The 23205-nt window shown below is 44.8% G+C and overlaps 1 protein-coding gene across 5 annotated transcripts in view; it reads right to left on the bottom strand.

Annotated features, from left to right (window-relative positions):
* The window catches only part of ECT2 (epithelial cell transforming 2), a 107044-nt gene that overhangs the window by 24567 nt on the left and 59272 nt on the right, over positions 1 to 23205 (bottom strand). For all 5 annotated transcript variants that reach the window (XM_040349381.1, XM_040349382.1, XM_040349384.1 and 2 more), the window contains 6 exons: positions 13620 to 13739; positions 9970 to 10038; positions 9775 to 9885; positions 8970 to 9066; positions 666 to 747; positions 81 to 159 (listed from right to left, as the gene is read on the bottom strand). In XM_040349381.1, coding sequence (XP_040205315.1) covers positions 81 to 159; positions 666 to 747; positions 8970 to 9066; positions 9775 to 9885; positions 9970 to 10038; positions 13620 to 13739 — 558 coding nt within the window. The remainder of the gene's footprint in view (positions 1 to 80; positions 160 to 665; positions 748 to 8969; positions 9067 to 9774; positions 9886 to 9969; positions 10039 to 13619; positions 13740 to 23205) is intronic.

Here is a 23205-nt window from a genome sequence, read left to right as displayed (position 1 = left end):
CTAACTGCACGAGTTTCATTAATTACCAGCATCATGCGTTTGAATAATGCTGTACATGTACATCAGAAGTGAATACTTACAGGACATCCATCCACTTCATAAACCACATCAAAGATCTGCCTCTGCCCTTCAGTTTTCCTTTTATCTTCGTTAATATGACTGTCAATTTGGAGGGAAAAAAATATGAAGATTTGACTAGTAAATCACATCTCTCTGGGTTCAATGACTTAATACTGAATTATAAGAATACAAAAAAAAAGGCTGTTTAGATAAAAAAGAAAAGCAGATATAAAAGCTCTGGCTGTCTAAAAGGAGAAGATTAGTGATTACATATCCATGTGATGTTGTTTATCTAGGTACCTCTTAACATATAGTGGGAAAAAAACAAAAAAAAAAACAAAGGACAAGATTAAACTAAATATTTAGATAATAGGAGGTTTATGCCATGTGTATATATAGTCATTTTAAATGGCAACATTCAAAGTCAGACTGAAGGTTGTATGAATGTTACATACCTACTTGTAGATAAGATGCAATTAGCAAATCGCTATCAATATACAGGTACTAGCAAAAAAAATTGTGCAGATAGAGCTTATAAAGAAAAAATTACCCATAAAAGATAAGAAACTGCAGTAACAATTTAGTATGCACAACCGGTTACTTACGTCATCACCTCTTTTAGAGATTCTATAGCCTTCTCAAGCTTAATTTTATCTGGGTTGTCATCTGCAGTGTGCTTCTTAAGGTCTATAATAATAATAAAATAACATTGGGTTGAAAGGCTTTATGAACACACCCATGTATAAAATATTCAAGGGTTTCACGAAAGTGAGAACATACCATAAATTGGCAAATGTATCTTTGCTGCGATTCTCAGAAAATTTGCCTTGCATCGGTTATTAATTTTCTTGACCAATCATTAAATGTAATATACAGGGTTCTGGCTGCAGTGCAAAAGTAGGATTTTTTTTATAACAGCTTACCTGTAAAATCCTTTTCTTTGAGTACATCACGGGAAACAGAGCCTTAATCATTACTATGTGGGTTATATAGTCTACCTTCAGGTGCTGGACACTGATGTAATCAATTAGAACAGGAAGTTCCCTCCCTATATAACCCCTCCCATACTGGGAGTACCTCAGTTTTTGAAGCAAAGCAATAAGTGTCCCAAAATCCCCAAACGAGGGGCGGGAGCTCTGTGTCCCGTGATGTACTCAAAGAAAAGGATTTTACAGGTAAGCTGTTATAAAAAATCCTACTTTCTTTATCGTACATCACGGGACACAGAGCCTTAATCATTACTATGTGGGATGTCCCAATGCAATGCTTACTGAGGGGAGGGAGACACCAACAACGCAGACTGCCATCAGACATGAGGACCTCTAATGCTGCCTGCAGCATACTGCGCCCAAAAAAGGCTGCATCCTCCTGCCGTCTTATGTTCACCTGATAGGATTAGTGAACGCAAGCACAAACGACCAAGTTGCGGCCTGGCAAATCTGAGTCATAAAGGCTTGGTAATGCAGCACACATGACATGTTTCTATCCTGGTAGGATGCACCCCAAAAGAAACGGGGGAAGCCCTCTCTTAACCACAAGCCTGAATAATAACCTGATGAATCAACATTAGACAACAGTCGATTTAGACGCTGCCTGCCCTTTCCTGGGGCCTACTGGTAGCCGTATCTGAGCAGCTGCTTCAGATAGTATAAGAGAGGTCAAGACCTAACGAGAGAGAGTGTAGCCATTTTAATAGCTGATCCGAACACTGCCTGCCCACCTTTAGGGTCTTCTGGCAGCAAAACAAAACGTTAGGTTTCTATCTGAAGCCTTCAGCTAGATCTTAAACTGCTCTCATTTCTATTGAGAGAAAAGCCATAACCTTTCCTTCCACGAACCAAGGTTTTGAAACAAAGAAAAGGAAGGCAAGAATATCTTGATTCAAATGAAAACTAGATCCTTCTAGTAAACAAAGTTGGGTGAGGATTTAACATCCCCCTTCTTGTAAAAAAAATAATTTAGTATGGCTCTATACAAAGAAAGTTGCTAAAACTCTCTTGCGGAGGCAACCGCAACCAAGACCACCGATTTCCTCTTTAGAAGGATGAAGGGAATCATGGTGCATCAGCCCAAGGTGCTGACTCTGTAAGCCAGCAAAACTAGATCACATCTTCCGAGCACAAGGGCGACCTAACTGGCGGACCAATACACGTCACCCCTTGTATAGCGGCCCGGATCAAGAGTGTGACACAAGCGACCCTTTAAAAATATTGACAAGGCCGAGATCGGATCCTTAATGGAACTTAAGGCTAGCCCCATCTCCATACCAATGTAGGAAGGCAAGAATTTTCCTAAGACATCCTACCAAGGATGTCACCCCTTGGTTTCACACCAGGACTATGGTCCTTCCAGATCCTACGAAATCTGGTCCGGGAGGCCAGCTCTCCTGTATGAATCAAGGTAATTGTCGCCGATTCTGAAAGGCCCGAACCTCAAGAATGCGGGCTATAAACAGCCAGACCATTAATACCCCTGTATGCAAGACAGGATGTAACCCTGTAAAGCAGGTCTGGACTAGCTGTAAGGGGCCCTGGGCCCTCTACTAACACCTCTGCTGTCAGGTCGTATGGGCTATGCCGGAGCAATTAGACCAGCTTCCGTTCTCTTCTGATGCTGCATAAAAGCCACAAAGTCGCAGCCCTGGGGGGAGAGAACACATAAACCAGCGATAACTGGTCCCCCAAGATCACTAACACATCTGTCCTGCATGCGGGTGGATCCTTTGTACCTTGACACAAAGCTGTTCAATTTCTTGTTGAACCTGGACGTCAACACCCCTTATGTACAGGGTACCGCTTCTGTGACATTTTGTCAGAAAAAAGTCGGGGTGTAGAGGTCAGATCTCCCGGACACAATTGTAGTCGGTTCCAGCGAGTCGCCTGTGAATCTTGTATTCCATGAAATGACGATTTTCCATAGGCAAGGCACCAGCTCCTCCCTGGTAAGCAAAATAAACTACTAGAGAGGTATTGTCAAGTTGTATTCTGACGGAACACTCTGTAACCTAAACGTTCCGGCCCTTAAGCCAGATTCTGCATCCGTAGCTCTAGAAAGCTGAAGGATAAGGCTCACCTGGAGCTTGACCACCTTCCCTGTGCCGTGGTCACCTTCCAGGTAACGGGTATGAAGGGTCTTCCCCTTCTGTCAATCATTTAGTTAAGAATCAGCAACTGAAATTCCAGCATATCCCTGGGACCAGACTCTTTGGATAATGCTAGGATAGGATCCACTTTTTCCCAGCCAACGGAACAATGTTTACATCAGCCTTAAATAAAACACGGAGCATAGGGAGCTGTCTTGAATGAAGCCGGCATATTCCCTAGCACCTTAACAAAAGGTAAAACGTAAGGAACTGTTCCTTGTCGTGAACACATAGACCAGCTTTCTCATAGCGATGATCCTGTCTGAGGCCAAAAACTCTCCTTTTGGGCTGTTCCTACACATTCCAAGCTTCTTGTCAATGAAAGACGGTACCTCTAGACTGGGATCCTAACCCAGGAGTTCCAGATACCCAACCATGCTGGACTGCCCCTAGGCCCCGCCATGCTACTGACTGATCCGTCAGCAGGAGTTCGCCTCGGTATGCCACAACTGCTATACCCTGGGCCTTTAGACCTGCTAGAGGCGGGCCCTAGCACCCTACTAACCCAGGCATGGAGGTTAACCCAAGGGGCAAGACCACCAACTGGAGACAGTGCAGTTTCTCTGCAAAATGCAGACAACCATTGAAGTCCCATGTAAATAAACACATATACAAATGGCTTCCCATATGTGCATGTGGCAAGCTTTAAAGGCATATGCCTCTCTGGAAGCGTGTGTTCATGGAAGCGTGACCATGGAAGCATGAATTCATACAAATATGTTTTTAGGCAAAAACATGAAAAAAAGGGGGGCGTGCTATATACACGCATACATATAGCATGTGAGCTATGAACAAGCATCTTAGCAAGCAAGTATGCGTTCTGAACGCGTTATGCAACATGTACGCCTGCAGACGCATATTCCAATGTAAGCCCAAGGAATCCTATATAATTAAGGAAACCTAAAATATCATGCTTGATTAAGCAACCACGCAAAAAAGTAGGCAAACATGCATCCTTATGCGATTCAGCATTTATCATGCGATCAAACATCTTATGCATTTTAAGCACTCCTGTGCGGACAAGTACCCTTGTGTGACCAGGGAATCTTGTATGATCGAGCACCCCTGTGTGATCCAGCATCTCTCTGCAATTAAGCATCTTAATGCGATTTTAGGCATCTCTGTGACAGCCAGCCTTGCATTCAAGCATTTATGCAATTTTTGGCATTTCTGCGGACACAAACTGTGTTACCAAATTTTGCCTGGGTCCCAAATATCCTTGAGTAGGCAAGGACTCGGGTTAACAGGTAACCATGTGCGATCCTGCATCCATAAGCACTTCAGCATCTTCTGCGATTTTAGACCTGTGGAAACAAGCCTGTCTTTATGACCAAATATCCTTGGATAATCAAGGACTCGGGTTCTCAGGTAACCATGTGTGATCCCGCATCCTCATGCAGTCAAGCATCCTTATGCGACTTTAGGCATTTTTGATGTGGTTAAACATCCTTATGCGACCATGAAAATCATACAAACAACAACATGTATCATTATGAAATAATAAAATATGCTCTGTTACCTGTCTTTACCCCACATGCATTTTAAACATACCACACTCATGCAGACTGGTAAAGAGGCAGTTATGCTCTGCAGATGTGCGTCTCCGCAAACCTGCGACGTTAGCCATGTACATTAGCAACTGTGCATCCCCCAGCCGTGGATTTGGTTAGCCTGAAGCCAACACCAGGATGAGGGCCCTATGGAGACAAAGGTTCTGGCCGTCCAAGCTGAGGGAAGTTATATGCAGCTTGAATCTCTGAGAAGACTGAAGCTTGCAACAAGAGCTTGTGGGGCTTCTGATAGCTTCTCCTCATTAGGCCACCTGTTACCAGTCTTCTGACGTGAACCCTCATCCTCAGGTCTTTCAATCCCCTTGTTAGAGGATTTAGAACAGGGAAGGACACACCCCATTTTTGCTTGTGAGGAAGCTGAGAATCTAGCAGTTAACCTCTTATAGACCCATAAACGTAATGCAACAAAAACCTATGCAAATTGACTGAAATGTTGGGGGAGGCAGCAATCCTTGACAGGGCTGAAAACTCAATCTGTGAGCCGTCTAAAGTCTCTTCAGGGTCGGATAGTATTATGCAAGCATGAAAAACAAGGGTGCCACCAGATTTCGGTGGCGATACCCTTTATATCTCTACCGCGGGGAGACCAAAAAAGTCCTAAATCTAAGCAGAGGAACTTAACCCTGGTGCATCACAGCTGAACTAAGTCTAGCAAAATAATACCAGCTAATCTGCACAGCTAGATGCTGAGTAGGCGTCTTAAATGAATCTGTATCCAAACCATACCATGTGCTGACTTGCCCCATGCTACTGCTGGCCTTACAGTTCTATGACGTCTGGGCCTTTTGAAGGGGCCGCCCTGCGTCTGCCCCATGAGCCGGCGAGCATGTGTGCGTGCGCCAGCGGCAACCACATAGTCCCGCCCCGCTTACAAAGCGCGCTCACCCTCGCGCACGTAGGGGGAATGGTGGAGGCGGGGGGAGAGAGGTCCCCCAAGGAGCGCCGTGGACCCGGACTACGAGGGACCACCCCCCCATCGTGGCAGGGCCTGAAGCAGAGGAAGCAAGCCACATGGTAGATCAGCTAACCTTGAGCTTCCTGGAAAGCATGGTAAGCGAAACACCCGGCATGTCTATTTACTGCTTTAGTGTGGAAACAGATAAGACCTGCAGCTACTTACATAAGACTTAGGAGTACCCACCCCCTCAAGGGGAGAACTATGGGTACTACACATAGTGATTACCTAGTCCAGGCACACATGCATTTATAGGCAACCAAGCTTTAAGACATACACAAAACCTTTAGCAGCAACAGTAGAGGCCTAGGGCCAGCTAGGGGAGGTATATGGGTGCCAAAAGCAATCCTGTCTCAAAAAACATAGTGGTTAAGTTGCCCATGCATAGCAGCATAAAAACAGGCGAGACCCATAGTCCCCAAAGAAAGAACCTACCTTCGAACCAAGTTCCGTAGGTACTTCCCTCTTACCTTTCCACGCCACAGGGTGTTGCAAAGCAAGAGGCCCAACCTTCACCCCCTCACCGTGGGTATTGTCATAGACCTTCAGGGACTGGGGTCCATGGACAGGAGCACCACTCCCCTGGACCTATACAGCACCCTGGCAGCAGAAAAACATTTGGTCCTTGGAAGGCACAAAGTTCTGGAACCCAGGGTCCAGCCCTCCTAAGAGGCATTATAGGCCAAACCTCGTTCATCTTACCGAGGCCCGGGTACCGCCCACTTTGGCTATGAAGCACTTTGGACGGATCCAGATTCTATGGAGGCTTTTTAACCACTTAAGCCCCGGACCTTTAGGCAGCTAAATGCCCAGGCCAGGTTTTGGGATTCGGCACTGCGTCGCTTTAACAGACAATTGCGCGGTCGTGCGACGTGGCTCCCAAACAAAATTGGCATCCTTTTTTCCCCACAAATAGAGCTTTCTTTTGGTGGTATTTGATCACCTCTGCGGTTTTTATTTTTTGCGCTATAAACAAAAATAGAGCGACAATTTTGAAAAAAATTCAATATTTTTTACTTTTTGCTATAATAAATATCCCAAAAAACATATATATAAAAAATTTTTCCTCAGTTTAGGCCGATACGTATTCTTCTACCTATTTTTGGTAAAAAAAAAAAAGAAAAAAAAAATCGCAATAAGCGTTTATCGATTGGTTTGCGCAAAATTTATAGCGTTTACAAAATTGGGGATAGTTTTATTGCATTTTTATAAAAAACATTTTTTACTACTAATGGCGGCGATCAGCGATTTTTTTCGTGACTGCGACATTATGGTGTATACTTCGGACAATTTTGACACATTTTTTTCACAGCAAAAAATGCATTTAAATTGCATTGTTTATTGTGAAAATGACAGTTGCAGTTTGGGAGTTAACCACAGGTGGCGCTGTAGGAGTTAGTGTTCACCTAGTGTGGGTTTACAACTGTAGGTGGGTGTGGCTGTAGGACTGACATCATCGATCGAGTCTCCCTATAAAAGGGATGACTCGATCGATGCAGCCGCCACAGTGAAGCACGGGGAAGCCGTGTTTACATACGGCTTTCCCCGTTCTTCAGCTCCGGGGAGCGATCGCGACGGAGCGGCTATAAACGAATAGCCGGGCCGTCGTCCCGGATCGCCCCCCCGAGGGAATCCGACCGCCGCATGTAGCGGGGGGGGGGGGGGGGTCCCGATCGGACCCCCGACCCGCGGAAAGGCAAGGACGTACCTGTACGCCTATTTGCCTGTACGTGCCATTCTGTGGACGTACATATACATGCGGCGGTCGGGAAGTGGTTAAATCCAGCATGGATCCCTCCAGTGGAGCTCCTCAGAGCACATGTTTACTTGTGACCAACACCTTAGACACTGATGAAAAAAACTGAGGTACTCCCAGTATGGGAGGGGTTATATAGGGAGGGAACTTCCTGTTCTAATTGATTACACCAGTGTCCAGCACCTGAAGGTAGACTATATAACCCACATAGTAATGATTAAGGCTCTGTGTCCCGTGATGTACGATAAAGAAAGTTAACCTTTATGTACAGGAGCAGCTTCCGGTCTAGTGAGCTGAGGCAAACACGAAAATAACCCAGCTGACTATTAGGCTATCCGCTCCCCCCTGAAAGGTGTCAAATGTGGTGGTGGGGGGGGGGGGGGATCCAATCCGCAGAATTTCCATTTCTGGTGGAACTTCGCTTTAAGGATGCCAGGAACTGTCCACTCCTAAACACTGCTCAAATCACTGCCAAGTGTTGGCAAAAACGCCAAATATTTGTGTTTTTTATCCAGTGTATTACCAGCTTCTAGTGTGCATGGAGCCTCAACATCTGAGCTCATTACTCACACGCAAGATGCAGAGAGCCCTGTCTAAAAAATGGTACAGATATTTTGCGTCCATTCTTGCCATCCTTGTCTTTTATAGAAAGAAAAAGGTCTGCAAGCATAAATTTCACTAGAAACACTAAAGTTTGTCAAAATAAGAAAAAAAAAGTTTACCATCACTTAAAAGAATTCTGCCAACATGGTCAATACGGAGTAACAATTCATTTTGATTTTTGCTTAAACGTTTCTACCTTTATGCACAAACCACTGCCAGGGTGCTTTCCAGTTAAAACTTATTTTTAAAATTCCCTCAACTGCTCTAGAATCCTTGGCAGCAATAATTAAGGTGAAATAGGAAAACCCCATACTCCTACAGCAAAGAAGCTAGGAGTATGGCTCCATTCAATTCTATGGGGAGTCTACATCGAGGATATAAATGCCACAAAGATAAGTACTGTATGTATCAGGCTGGGAGGGATTCTATGTTAGATTAGCTGAGAGGGTAGGAAATGTTTGTAACAAAAAAGGTACTGTAAAACTGAACCTTTACCACAAAATCTTGTATCTTTTTAAACTAGGGGAGTATGCGACCCCTTAGTGCATCATCGCGTTAGGTGGGAAAGAGTGTGCATCCGACTTCCAAACTGTGTGCTTGAAGCAGTTTGTTCAGTACAGAGGTGAAAACAGGTGAAACAGACCTGCTACCTCCTCCACAGCTTGCAAGCATGGACTTCCAGCTAGAAGGTCTCTAGCAACCTGCAATCTTCAAACAGTATATAGAGAAAGCTGGCGCTCCAGTACGATCACTATAATCAAATGTTCTTTATTCAGTTTTGTGTAGTACAGTCCTAAAAATCCAAAACGTTTTGGTTGCCTGGCCTTTAACAGGACCCCATTTTACAGATGGCTGGTCTGAACGAAGCACGAGACAACTCACCGTTTAGAAGAAGGGCAACGCTGGGTAGCCTTTGAACAGGACGAATTAACAATTCAACCAACGTTTGTCTTCCACATTCCGGTTTTGATTGATTGATCTAAAAAGACAATATCTTACATTTTAAACAAAAATTGCACTAAGCATTAATTGTATGTCATGAAAGCCTTGCACAATACGCAGGCCCTGTTCTCAAAGATATAAATATGCTCAATTTGTATTATGACAACTATTTACACCCTTTGCAGAAGAAAATGGTGACCTAAGGCACCGTTTTAAACTGACACTAAATTTGTTTGAACATCTCCATTATTGTATTTAACCCACTCACACCCAAGGGTAAAACAAATCCTAATGCTAGGATTGCACTGATACATGTTCCTTTTTTAATGTCATGTGACATTAAGTTATCAGTAAGCACAGAGGGGGACCCGGATGAGGAGAGGGAGAACACCGAAGGAACACACAGGGTACAGTTAGGGGGATTGGTGCGGCAGGCAGTTACAGGCACCGATTGTATAGCAAAGCAGGTGTCAGCTGCTTTATTGAAAGGTAATACAGTGGGGGAATGCCTGGCCCGATACAACAGGTATCGGATTAAGCATTGGAGCATTTGCACAGTACTGATACTCATGCAAATGTTTGGTATCAATGCAACCCTACTATGCCCAAGCATAATTTTGCAACTTTGACATGTGTTAGTAAAACCGTACATATCACAATTACTTTGTGCATCCAGGTGGATTATACCTCCCCCTAGTGGTCCCCCATCCATTGTATAGATAAAAGTAATGAATAATTTTCTTACCTTCAGAAAAGCATGGAATCTCGGCTTTAGCTTCTCACAATTTATAATGGTTTCTTTGCTCATCTCAAAGAAATTTACGAATGGCGGATATGTTTTTACCAACTCCTTCGACTGGAAAACAAAAATGACCTGTCAGTAATTCATCAGTATTAATAAACCTAAAATGAACACCATTTACAATTACCAAATACTTACATATGAAAGAATGACATCACCAATACTTTTGGTTTCTGCCCAGTCCATCATAAGAGTTTCCAAATCTCCCTAAGAAAACAAATTGCAAGTTTGTAGGCAAGTAAAAAAAAAAAAGTAAAAGGATAGAAAATCCCACAACACAAGCATATTACAACCACCACTTAAGATCCACTTTCAGCATTGTCACCATCTGTGGTACCTTGTGAAGATGGATATTTAATCATTTTGGTAAAAAAAAAATTAAGGTCGTCAGAGAATATATATATATATATATATATATATATATATATATATATATATATATATTATATATATACACACACACACACATACACATACATACACAGGGCTTTTTTTCAGGGGGAACTCCGTTCCACCACCTCTGGCTCAGACCCTTTGGTGCCTGCTCACCACAATCACTTGTAAACACAGAAGTCTGTTACTCCTGTAACATTTGTTTTGCTGTCTGTGTCCCTGTTCAGAAATTTCACCTCGCTTTCTGCCCCTGTGACAATTGGATTTGAAAAAAGTTGGGATGTTGTGGAAACAAGGATTGGTAATAAAGCTTCAGGGGAAACATATTTTTTTCCCCATGATAACTCTTACAGGAGGGAATTTCCCTTCCTATGGGTAGATTTCCTCTCACTTCCTGTTGTCTCCCCCAGTTTGTAAGTATGAGTCGTTTGTAAGTTGAGTGTTTGTAACCCAGGGACTGCCTGTAATACAAAACACCACAATAGGCACTAAAAATATGACTGATCATGCCAACAAAATGTCTTAAAGTGGATGTAAACCCTCCATACACCCAGTGAAATGAACAGTTTCAGAAGATACACAAAGATTAACCAAATCTCCCTACATAGGTTTTATATGTATATCTGCCGTCTTCACATTTATATACGGTTTAGAAAGTTCCGATTTTGTTAGGAGATTTTCTCTTCCTGGTTAACACAGAGTGTGATGTCTGGGCACACAGGCAAAATAGCTAAATTTGCTGATTGGAGGAAAGGCACACACCCCCTCTCATCAAAGGCAGAGACCATCAGGGCTGTTTTGTAATAGGAGCTGCTCTCTGCTAATCTATTTTAGCAACCTCCTTTGACAAAAGATTCAGGCCACTTTTGTCTAAAAAGTAAAAAAATATGTCAGGAGTAAGGATGAGCTCCAGCATGTTCGCATAGTACACGTGCAGAGCCCGCCAGGAAGTCTGCACGGCGCTGCGCTAATCACAGCCAGGGAGACATTTCCTGATCTCTGCAGCCGAGCATCGGGAAATGTCTCCCTGGCTGTGATTAGCGCAGCGCCGTGCAGGCTTCCTAACGGAATATAAACGCTGCAGATATATGTGCCCAGCTCAAATTTCATGAATCCGGTTTACATCCACTTTAAGGATAGCAATCACATGAAGCCATTTATCATCACATATTATTTAAAAAGGATCCAAAAAACTAACAGAAATCACCCAAATGGCCCTGATAAAGTTTACATGAATGTTTGGCCTTGGTACTGACACAGAATGTGGCACACACAGGTCAAAATGGCAATTAAAATGTTAATTTCCCACATGTGTGGCTTTTTAAATCACAATTAGTGTCTGTGTATAGTCAATGAGTTTGTTAGCTCTCACATGGATGCACTAAGCAGGCTAGACACTGAGCCACCAGGGAGGTAAAAAAGAAGAGTCAAAAGATCTACATAACAAGGTAATGAAACTTTACAAAAGATGGAAAATGATATAGAAAGATAACCAAAGCCTTGAATATGCTTAATATGTTTAATCACTTAAGTGGAAAATATGGGGATCTCTTGATACCAAGCCAAGGTAGATCAAGAAAGATTTCAGCCACATGAACGGTTTGGAATACAAAGAAAAAGCCACAGGTAACCTCAGGAGAAATACAGGCTGCTCTGGAAAAAGATGGTGTGGTCGTTTTTAAAAAGGAGCACATTACGATGATACTTAAACAAAAAAGCTGCATGGTCAAGTTGCCAGAAAGACGTCTTTACTGTACAAGTTCCACAAAAAAGCCTGGTTACAATATGCCCAACACCTTGACATGCCTCATTGTTTTTTTTTGTGACATTGGCGCAGTGGCAGCTCAACCATGCAGCCCTTTTTTGTTCAAGTATCGTTGAATTGTGCTCCTATAAACAACAACTACACCGTCTTTTTGGAGAGCAGCCTGTATTTCTCCTGCGGGTTTTTCCTTGTATCCTGAGCAGCTGTGGCTGCAGTCTTTCTTGGTCTACCTGACCTTGGCTTGGTATCAAAAAGAGCCCCTAATTTTTCCACTTCTTAAGTGATTAAACATGCCTGACTGGCATATTCAAGGCATTGGATATTTTTATATATCCTTTTCCATCTTTTTAAAAAAAGTTTAATTACCTTGTTACGCAGGTCTTTTGACTGTTATTCTCCAACTCCTCATGGCTCAGTGTCTAGCCTGCTTGGTAAATCCATGTGAGAGCTTTCAAACTCGTTGACCATTTATACACAGACACCAATTGTGATTTAAAAAGCCACAAATGTGTGAAATTATCCTTTAAATGTCGTTTTTAACGTGTGTCACCTTCCGTCTGTACCAAAGCCAAACATTACAACAAACAAATCACCCAAATGGCCCTGATAAAGTTATTACGATTTAAAAAAGGATAAAAAAAAAAAAAAAAACACCAGCTGATAATAAATGGCTTCATGTGATTGCTACCCTTAAATAAGATGCCATGATCGGTCATTTTCAATATTGTTGCCAAAATTTCTGTCAAGGTATACAAATTTAACACACACACATTATATTGCCTTTCCACACATTTTTAAGTCACATACAAGTGACACTTGAGTGAACGGGCTGCCCTACATGTGACAACCTTATCAAAAGTTCCTATTCCTTAACAGGCGTTACATAGTTAGTCAGGTTGAAAAAAAAAAAGACAGACTACCCCTGCACCATCTAGTGCAGGGGTAGGCAACCGGTAGCCCTCCAGCTGTTGTGGTACTACATTTCCCGTGAGGCATTGCAGTGCTGGCAGTTACAATTACTCCCAGAGGCATGATGGGACTTTTAGTTCTGCAACAGCTGAAGGGCCCCTGGTTGCCTACCCCTGATCTAGTTAAAAAAAAAATAAAAAAAATATATATATATACATATACATACACACACACACACACACACACACACATATATATATACATATATACACATATACATACACACATACATATATACATATATACACATTTAGGAAATCCAGGCCTTAACCACTTCAATACCAGGCAATGTCACCCCTTCCTGCCCAGGACAAATTTTCAGCTTTCATTACCGTCGCATTAAGAATGTCAATTGTGCGGTCATGCAACACTGTACCCAACTAAATTTTTATAATTTTCTTCTCACAAATAGAGCTTTTTGGTGGCATTTTAAGGGGGGTGGGGCAGCATACATGCAAACTGTTGGCGAGAACCACTTTAACAAGTATTTTTGCACTTAAGTGAACATACATCAATTATATATTTAACAAACCAAAAGAAAGCAAATATGCGATCATAGTTTACATACACGTATTGCAATATTTTCAATCAGTATTACAAACAAACCAAAAACGTAATGTTTGCCTTCAACTTTACAGAAGCATGAGAAGATCAAAATTACCTTAATTTGTGTGTGAACATCCAGAATATCTGGTATACTGCCAAAAATAGTCTTTATTTCTTCTTGGGCAAGAATAGGCCCACCTACTTGACCCTCCTTTTCTAGTGGAACATGAAACAGCTGAAAAATATATATATTTGGAATGGAACTAGTTAGTCACCATTAAAATATTAGTGTAGAATTCTTAACCAATATCACATAAACCTAACAACAAAAAAAGCTGCAACGTTACAAAGACCCCAAAGTTCATGTAAAAAAAAATAATCAAAAAGACACACAGACAGAGAGACACAGACAGAGAGACACAGACAGAGAGACACAGACAGAGAGACACAGACAGAGAGACACAGACAGAGAGACACAGACAGAGAGACACAGACAGAGAGACAGAGACACAGACAGAGACACAGACACAGACACAAAGCTGGATTTCCCTCCGTGTAGTTTTACACCTAGGCCATAGATTTAGCGTACACAATTCCCGGCCTGAACATACAGCAAGGGGGAAAAAAATTTGATTTTTGTAGGTACAATCCTTTTCTCTGAAGTTCATTGACAGACAGCACTTTCAATCTTGACCTTAGGGTTATATCGCCACCTTCAGGAGAGGACTAGGCAGAACATGTAGAAACAGAAAAACGGCAAGGTACCACCCAGAGGGGAGTCCTACTGGCTATAACCCCTCATACTGCTTCCAGCAGCTCAGTTTGTCGAAAAGCAGTACAAACATAAAAAAGGAGGGGTGGGTGCTGTGTCCTTCAATGAACTTCAGAGAAAAGGATTTTAGGGCGAGTACAAAAATCCTATTTTCTCTTTTGTTCATTGACGGACACAGCACTTTCAATCTTGACCTTAGGGACGTCCCCAAGCAGTGTAAAAAAATAATAATAATAAAAAAAAAAAAACGGAGGGGTGGGAACAGCAACAAAAAAACTCCACACATAACCAGAGCTCCTCAACAGAGGAGTTGCAACCTTAAACGGCCGCCTGCAAATCCTTGCGGCCGAAGCAAGCATCCGCAGATGCGCTCACATCAACCTAGTACAATTTAGTGAACGTGTGAATGGATGACCAGGTGGCCGCCTTACACACCTGGGAAATCGACGCTTGATGTTGGAAAGCCCACGAGGCACCAATTGCCTGGTCGAATGCGCAGTGACAGGAAAGGGAAGCGCCCACCCTTTAAAGGCATAAGCCTGGATCACGATCTGTCTAATCCACCGAGAAATGGTGGCCGACGAGACCGACAGGTCCTTCTTCGGACCAGCTACCGACAAACAATGAATCTGACCTCCGAAACTGAGCCGTAGCAGACAGATACACCCTCAGAGCCCAGGCCACGTCCAAGGAATGCAAAGCAACCTCTTTAGGATGCGACGGCCGAGGACAAGGATGGAAGCACAATGTCCTCATTTAGATGAAGCGCCAAAACAACTTTTGGGAGGAACAAAGGCTGCGGGTGTAGCACCGCCATTATTGTTGTGGAGGATCAGTTAGGGAGACTTGCAAGACAAGGCCGCCAACTCAGAAACCCTCCTGAGAGATGTAATCGCCACCAGAAAGGCTGCTTTCCGAGAGTGTCAATAGGGGTATTTCCCTAATGTTCTCACGGAGGCAGCCGGTGGCCGAACCGGAGGGGCCATATGCTGCAAAAATAGCAGGATCCTGGAAATCGAATATGTAAGCGGACGCCACCCCATCTCCTCACACAGATGTAGGCCTTCCACGTGTGATAAGTCATCCGAAAGATGACTTCCGCGCCCTCAGCATGGTGGAGATTACCGAATCAGACAGACCTCATTTCCCTTAGCACCTGACCTTCAACAGCCATGCAGTTAAAGCCAGCGACTGTAAAGTAGGATAGATATATATATATATATATACACATACATATATATACATATATATACATATATACATATATACACATATACACACACACACACACACACAGTGCCTTGCAAAAGTATTTCGGCCCCCTTGAACTTTGCGACCTTTTGCCACATTTCAGGCTTCAAACAAAGATATAAAACTAATTTTTTTTGAAGAATCAACAAGTGGGACACAATCATGAAGTGGAACAAAATTTATTGGATATTTCAAACCAACAAATAAAAAACAGAAAAATTGGGCGTGCAAAATTATTCAGCCCCCTTAAGTTAATACTTTGTAGCGCCACCTTTTGCTGCGATTACAGCTGTAAGTTGCTTTGGGTATGTCTCTATCAGTTTTGCACATCGAGAGACTGACATTTTTACATTTTTGACCATTCCTCCTTGCAAAACAGCTCAAGCTCAGTGAGGTTGGATGGAGAGCATTTGTGAACAGCAGTTTTCAGTTCTTTCCACAGATTCTCGATTGGATTCAGGTCTGGACTTTGACTTGGCCATTCTAACACCTGGATATGTTTATTTGTGAACCATTCCATTGTAGATTTTGCTTTATGTTTTGGATCATTGTCTTGTTGGAAGACAAATCTCCGTCCCAGTCTCGGGTCTTTTGCAGACTCCATCAGGTTTTCTTCCAGAATGGTCCTGTATTTGGCTCCATCCATCTTCCCATCAATTTTAACCATCTTTCCTGTCCCTGCTGAAGAAAAGTAGGCCCAAACCATGATGCTGCCACCACCATGTTTGACAGTGGGGATGGTGTGTACAGGGTGATGAGCTGTGTTGCTTTTACGCCAAACATAACGTTTTGCATTGTTGCCAAAAAGTTCGATTTTGGTTTCATCTGACCAGAGCACCTTCTTCTACATGTTTGGTGTGTCTCCCCGGTGGCTTGTGGCAAACTTTAAACGACACTTTTTATGGATATCTTTAAGAAATGGCTTTCTTCTTGCCACTCTTCCATAAAGGCCAGATTTGTGCAGTATACGACTGATTGTTGTCCTATGGACAGAGTCTCCCACCTCAGCTGTAGATCTCTGCAGTTCATCCAGAGTGATCATGGGCCTCCTGGCTGCATCTCTGATCAGTCTTCTTGTATGAGCTGAAAGTTTAGAGCAGTGGTTCTCAACCTGGGGGTCAAATTACAATTTGCCAGGGGTCACCAAATCCTGGGCTGTTCCTGAAGCCTGCACCGCTCTCCCAGCCTTTTTGCGGCTGCCCAGCAGCTGTTCCTGGAGCCCGCGACCGCCCACTCTGCCTCTTCACAGCCGCCCATTCAGTTCACGGCATAGGTGGGGGGGGGGGGGAGAGACTAGAGGTCAGCAGACTGGTGAGGAATGTGAAGTTGGAGGAGCCAGAGGAGACCCTATATCCTGATTTTGGCATAGGTGTCAGTGCTTCGAGACACAGTAAGTAACACTATCTGTGATTAGAGTTGCCATTAAAAGTCCCCACTACAGTTCTCAGATTAGCAGATGATCTTGATCAAGAGCACTTAAGTTGGCTGATCAGAACTCAACCCCCCCCCCCGCCCCCCCCAGCACTGCCATTGATTCCACCCCCCACCAGCACTGCCACTCATCCCAACTCCCCGCCAGCACTGCCACTCATCCCATTCCATAATTTTACTGTTAGGGGTCCCCACAACTTGGGAAATTTTATCAAGGGGTCACGGCAGTAGAAAGGTTGAGGTTTAGAGGGACGTCCAGGTCTTCGTAGATTTGCAGTGGTCTGATACTCCTTCCATTTCAATATTATCGCTTGCACAGTGCTCCTTGGGATGTTTAAAGCTTGGGAAATCTTTTTGTATCCAAATTCGGCTTTAAACTTCTCCACAACAGTATCTTGGACCTGACTGGTATGTTCCTTGTTCTTCACGATGCTCTCTTCACTTTAAAAACGGACCTCTGAGACTATCACAGTGCAGGTGCATTTATACGGAGACTTGATTACACACAGGCGGATTCTATTTATCATCATTAGTCATTTAGGTCAACATTGGATCATTCAGAGATCCTCACTGAACTTCTGGAGAGAGTTTGCTGCACTGAAAGTAAAGGGGCTGAATAATTTTGCACGCCCAATTTTTCAGTTTTTTTATTGGTTAAAAAAGTTTGAAATATCCAATAAATTTCGTTCCACTTCATGATTGTGTCCCACTTGTTGATTCTTCAAAAAATTTTTACATCTTTATGTTTGAAGCCTGAAATGTGGCAAAAGGTCGCAAAATTCAAGGGGGCCGAATACTTTCGCAAGGGTGTGTGTGTGTGTGTGTGTGTGTGTGTGTGTGTGTGTGTGTGTGTGTGTGTGTGTGTGTGTGTGTATGTATGTATGTATGTATATATATATATATATATATATATATATATATATATATATATATATATATATATATATATATATATATATATATATATACATACATACACACACACACACACACACACACACACACACAATCAATCGCCACCATCCAAAACTATATCGCCATACCAGGGAAGTTTTAGCGGGGGGGGGGGCATAAATCAGCCGATAATGCCCCCATGGAGCTACCAAAGCATCTGCCACATCCGCCCAGGGATCTTTGAACCTGGCCACAAACCTCAATACCTTCCGATTGAGTCGAGACGCCAGGAGATCCACGTCTGGCGTGCCCGATCTCAGGCAAAGGGGTCTTAATACATCCGGATGTAGCGACCATTCCCCTTGGTTCAGCATCTGACGACTTGGGTAGTCCGCTTGCCAGTTTTGTACGCCCGGAATGTACATGGCCGATAGCTGGCACGCATCGCTCTGCCCATCGCAGGATGTGAGCAACCCCCAAAGCTACAGCCAAGCTCCTCATTCCTCCTTGATGGTTAACATACACCACCGCTGTGGCGTTGTCCGACTGGATCCTGATTGGGCTTCCCTGCAGCCTCCGTGACCACATGGAGAGGCACTGCCTGATCGCCCGAAGTTCCAGCACATTAAATCGGCAGGCGGAATTCTTCCTGCGTCCAACAACCCTGTGCCGACTGTATGCCCCAAACTCCCTCCCCAACCGGTCAGGCTGGCATCAGTCGTGATCACCGTCCAATAAAAAGGAAGGAACGACCTCCCAGATTGAAGGGCCGGAGACATCAGCCACCAAACCAGGGATTCCCTGACTAGGTGCTCACCCTAATCTGACAATCCAGAGACAACAGAGACTTGTCCCATTTGGACAGAATCTCCTTTTGCAAGACTCGAGTGTGGAATTGAGCATGCGGTACCGCCTCGAAAGTGGCCATCATGAGACCCAGGACTTGCATGCAAAAGCGCAGTGACGACCACCAACAGCTTCACCGCAGCCTGAAAAGTCTGCAGCTTGTCTGAAGGGAGAAAAATTCTTGCCTCTGAGGAGTCCAGAATCAAGTCCAGGTACTCCAGGCATTGAGTCGGCACTGACTTCTGGAGGTTCAGTACCCAACCAAGCTCCCGAAGAGTTTGACTGGCGATCGACACATCCTCCCCTAATTCTGAGGCGGAAGCTGCCCTCAGGAGGAGGTCGTCCCCAGGTATCCCACGATCACGATCCCTCGTTGCCTCAGCAAAGCCAGAATCGTGGCGAGCACCTTGGTGAAAACTCTTGGAGCCAATGCCAGGCCAAAAGGGGAGAGCTACAAATTGTTAGTGCTCATCCCCGACCGCAAATCGCAGAAACTTTTGATGCCTGACGCATATGGGGACATGCAAGTATGCGTCCTTGATGTCCAAGGACGCCAGAAATCCCCCCGGATGGAGTGCAGCGACCAGAGAGCAAACCGATTCCATCCTGAACCATTGTACCTTTACAAAGCAGTTGAGGGCTTTGAGATCCAGGATCGGACGAACCCCATCCTTCTTTGGGAATACAGATGTTAGTAGAATCTCTGAAACCTTTCTGGCGACGGCACAGGTACTATCACCCGTGCCTCAGCAGGTCTTGTACTGCCCCAAACAGGAAGAAGATGAAGGTTGGAGGGAAAAAACCTGTTTGGCGTTCAAGAAACTCACTCTCTTGTATCCCGATGACACCACTTCGCAAACCCACTGGTCAGAAAGGAGTGTGGTCCACCAAGCTGCAAACTCCCGAAGGCAACCCCCCACCCGAGAGTCGGTGCGGGGGCAAACCTTCATGCATTCATAGATTTGCTCGCAAGCTTGTTTGGCTTGCAAAACCAGGGACGCTTCTGTCCCTCAGTGAGCACCATGTAGGCCAGGAAACGCTTACCTGCACTTCTGAGCGGAAAAGGAGGGCCCTGGCCTATGGCGTGGCTCCTTACCTTTTCTGTATTGTGGGAGCAGCGATCTCACCCCCACTAACATTCTTAATGTCAACCAGCGAGGCTCCAAATAGCCTCTCCCCCTGGAAGGGCAAATCTGCCAGAGCCGCCTTAGATGCCTGATCAGCAGACCAGCATTTTAGCCAAATCAGGCAACAGAGCACCACAGCAAATATTAAAGCTCAAGAAAGCAAAGGAGCCGTATACAAGGCTGCATCGCAGACATACTTAAGACCATGCACCAACTGGTCTGCCAGTTCCACGCAGACCGGGGAAGCCTGTTTCTTTTCCAACTTTCAGTGCAACAATTTAGCCCGTTCAGTAAGCGTTTGACACCAGGGCCGTGGCAAATACTGCCCGCATTGCTGACCCCACCACCGTAAACATGGATCGGGCGACTGCCTTGGCACTCCTATCGGCAGGGTCCTTAAAAGACTGGGTCCCCTCCACCGGAATCGTGGTTACCTTATTTAATCTGGAGACCGGGGGGGGGGGGGTTCAGAATCGGGGGCGATGTCCATTTCTTCAGGAAACTCTCCTCAAAGGGGTACTGTACTGCCATGCATTTTGGGCCCGAAAAGGCCCACTACGGCCGTTCCCATTCTTTGTAAATAAACTTATCAAAGTAAGTTAGGTAGGGAAACACCTTAGCTGTGCGGGCTGGCTTGTGGGACCCAAAAGGGACCGACACCTCTGTAGATGCCCCCGCCGTATTCTCCATCTTTAGGGTATCCCGCACCACTGTGATAAGTGCTCCTACAAGCGCCCTTTCCTACGCCTGACCTGGACACTGAGTCATCCTCACCGAATGGTGGTGGTCCGCATCCTCTGAAACGTCAGAACAGGGGCCGTGTGCCACAGCAAGGCCTGAGTCCAAATCAGAGCTTTCCCCAGAAGACAGTAAGGGGCATTTTTAACCCCCCCCCCTGTACCCGCAAGCAGCTTCCACCCTGGCAACAAAAGACTCCAGGACCGCCGACACAGCATCCATAGGCACCGCAGGGGAACCGGTTGCCAACACAGGGATGTCTGGGGAAAGAGCGCCTGCTTCTGACGCCATGCTGACCCACACTCGACTGACAGCCGATAGGGGTCAAGGTAAGCCAAAAATCCACCCTCCTAGCTGCCACAGACTGAGGGGCGCCCCAGCAGTACTCACCACCCTGACCCAGGTACTGCTGTCCTCCCCTGTGTCAGTCACGAGGTGTTCTGTGTAATTTGCACCGTTCCAGACGAACAGTCCCAGTGCTAGAGGTAAAACAAGCTGAACACCAAAATGGCCACAGCCACGCTGACCTGCAGTACACTTGAACACCCCACTATGTCAAGAAAACAGGGAAGGACCACTAACCCCCAGCGCGGCCCCCCCCCCCCCCCCCCCCGGGGACCCCCGACCAGTCACAGCAGCCCAAGCTCGGGGAGGAGGGAAAAGGACAGGGAGAGAAGAAAGGGAGAGTGAGAGACCCCCAAGGAATGCCTAGCTGTTCCATCCTGCCGGGACAGGTGGAACCATACTTACCCTTCCTGTGGGGATTGGTGGATGCATTCCACGGACAGACCCATCACCCAAGCGGTACGAGGTGGCCGTCGGCCATGGCACACTGACATGGACAGCAGTAGCCCGGTCATATGTGTGGGCCGGCGCATATAGCTCACCGGCCACCCCTGGATGACAGGGCATGTTGTGCCTGACCCAGCGTGTAGCCAAGGCCTGCTCAGGCTCGATGGCCGGGCTGGGGAGACTACCAGGATCTACATTATCCAGCCTGTCACACAGCCCAGCTGTTGATAGTTGATCATAGAAATCAGCAGGAAAAAAAGAAATCACCAGGACCAATGGTCCCCACCCAGAGCCAGGTCCTTCTACACTAGGCAGAAAAAAAACTGAGCTGCTGAATGCAGTGTGAGGGGTTATAGCCAGTAGGACCGGCCCCTGGGTGGTACTGTGCAGTTTTGCTGTTTTTACATGTTCTGCCTAGTCCTCTCCTGAAGGTGGCGATATACCCTAAGGTCAAGATTGAAAGTGCTGTGTCCGTCAATGAATGAAAGAAGAGAAAAGTATTTGTTCGCCTGTTTTTATACATTTGCCCGCTGACAAAAATGATCAGTCTATACATTTTCATGGTAGGTTTATTTTAAACAGTGAAAGACAGAACAAAAAAAAAATTCATAAAAACACATTTCAAAAGTTATAAATTGATTTGCATTTCAATGAGTGAAATAAGCTCCCTCCACATATTTTCTGAGATTAAGGTCTGGAGACCTGCTAGGCCACCCCCAGGACCTTAAAGGGGTTGTAAAGGTTTGTTTATTTTCTAAATAGGTCACTTTAAGCTAGTGCATTGTTGGTTCACTTACCTTTTCCTTCAATTTCCCTTCTAAATGTTTTGTTTTCTTTGTCTAAATTTCTGTTCCTCCTCAGTAAGGTGTTCAGTAAGCTGTTCTAAATGACTTTCCACCGCTCGGATGATGGTGGAAAGCTTACTGAGGAGAAACAGGAGGAAGTGAGAAATTCAAAGAAAAAAAACCTTTAGAAGGGAAATCAAAGGATAAAGGTAAGTGAACCAACAATGCACTAGCTTAAAAGGAACCTATTTAGAAAATAAAAGACAAACCTTTACAACCCCTTTAATGTGCTTTTTCTTGAGCAACTCCTTTGTTGCCTTGGCAATGTGTTTTGAATCATTGTCATGCTGGAATACCCATCCATAACCCATTTTCAATGCCCTGACTGAGGGAAGGAGTTTCCACCCAAGATGTGACGGTATATGGCCCCATCCATCGTCCTTGATGCTGTAAAGCTGTCCTATCCCCTTGGCAGAAAAACACCCCCAAAGCATAATGTTTCCACCTCCATGTTTGACAATAAGGATGGTGTTCTTGGGGGTCATAGGCAGCATTCCTCCAAAACACAGCAAGTTGAGTTGATGCCAAATAGCTAGCTTTTGGTCTCATCTGATCACAAATCCCAGTTCTCGACTGAATCAGTCAGGTGTTCATTAGCAAACTTCAGATGGGCCTGTACATGTGCCTTCTTAAACAGGGAGACCTTGCAGGCGCTGCAGGATTTCAGTCCTTCACAGAGTAGTGCGTTACCAATTGTTTTCTTGGGTGAATATGGTCCCAGCTACCTTTAGATCATTGACAAGTTTCTTCCATGTAGTTCTGGGCCGATTCCTCACCGTTCTCATGATCATTGAAACCATGAGGGGAGATCTTGCATGAAGCCCCAAACCAAAGGAGATTGACAGTTATTTTGCGTTTCTTCCATTTGCAAATAATTGCACCAACTGTTGTCACCCTCTCACCAAACTGCTTGGCGATGGTCTTGTAGGCCATTCCAGCCTTGTGTAGGTCTACAATCTTGTCCACCGACATCCTTGGACAGTTCTTTGGTCTTTGCCAAGGTGG

This window comes from Rana temporaria, chromosome 4 (genome assembly GCF_905171775.1).
Source record: "Rana temporaria chromosome 4, aRanTem1.1, whole genome shotgun sequence".
Lineage (NCBI taxonomy): Eukaryota > Metazoa > Chordata > Amphibia > Anura > Ranidae > Rana > Rana temporaria.
Note: the sequence above shows the minus strand (reverse complement) of the source record. Positions and strands in the feature narration are given on the sequence as shown.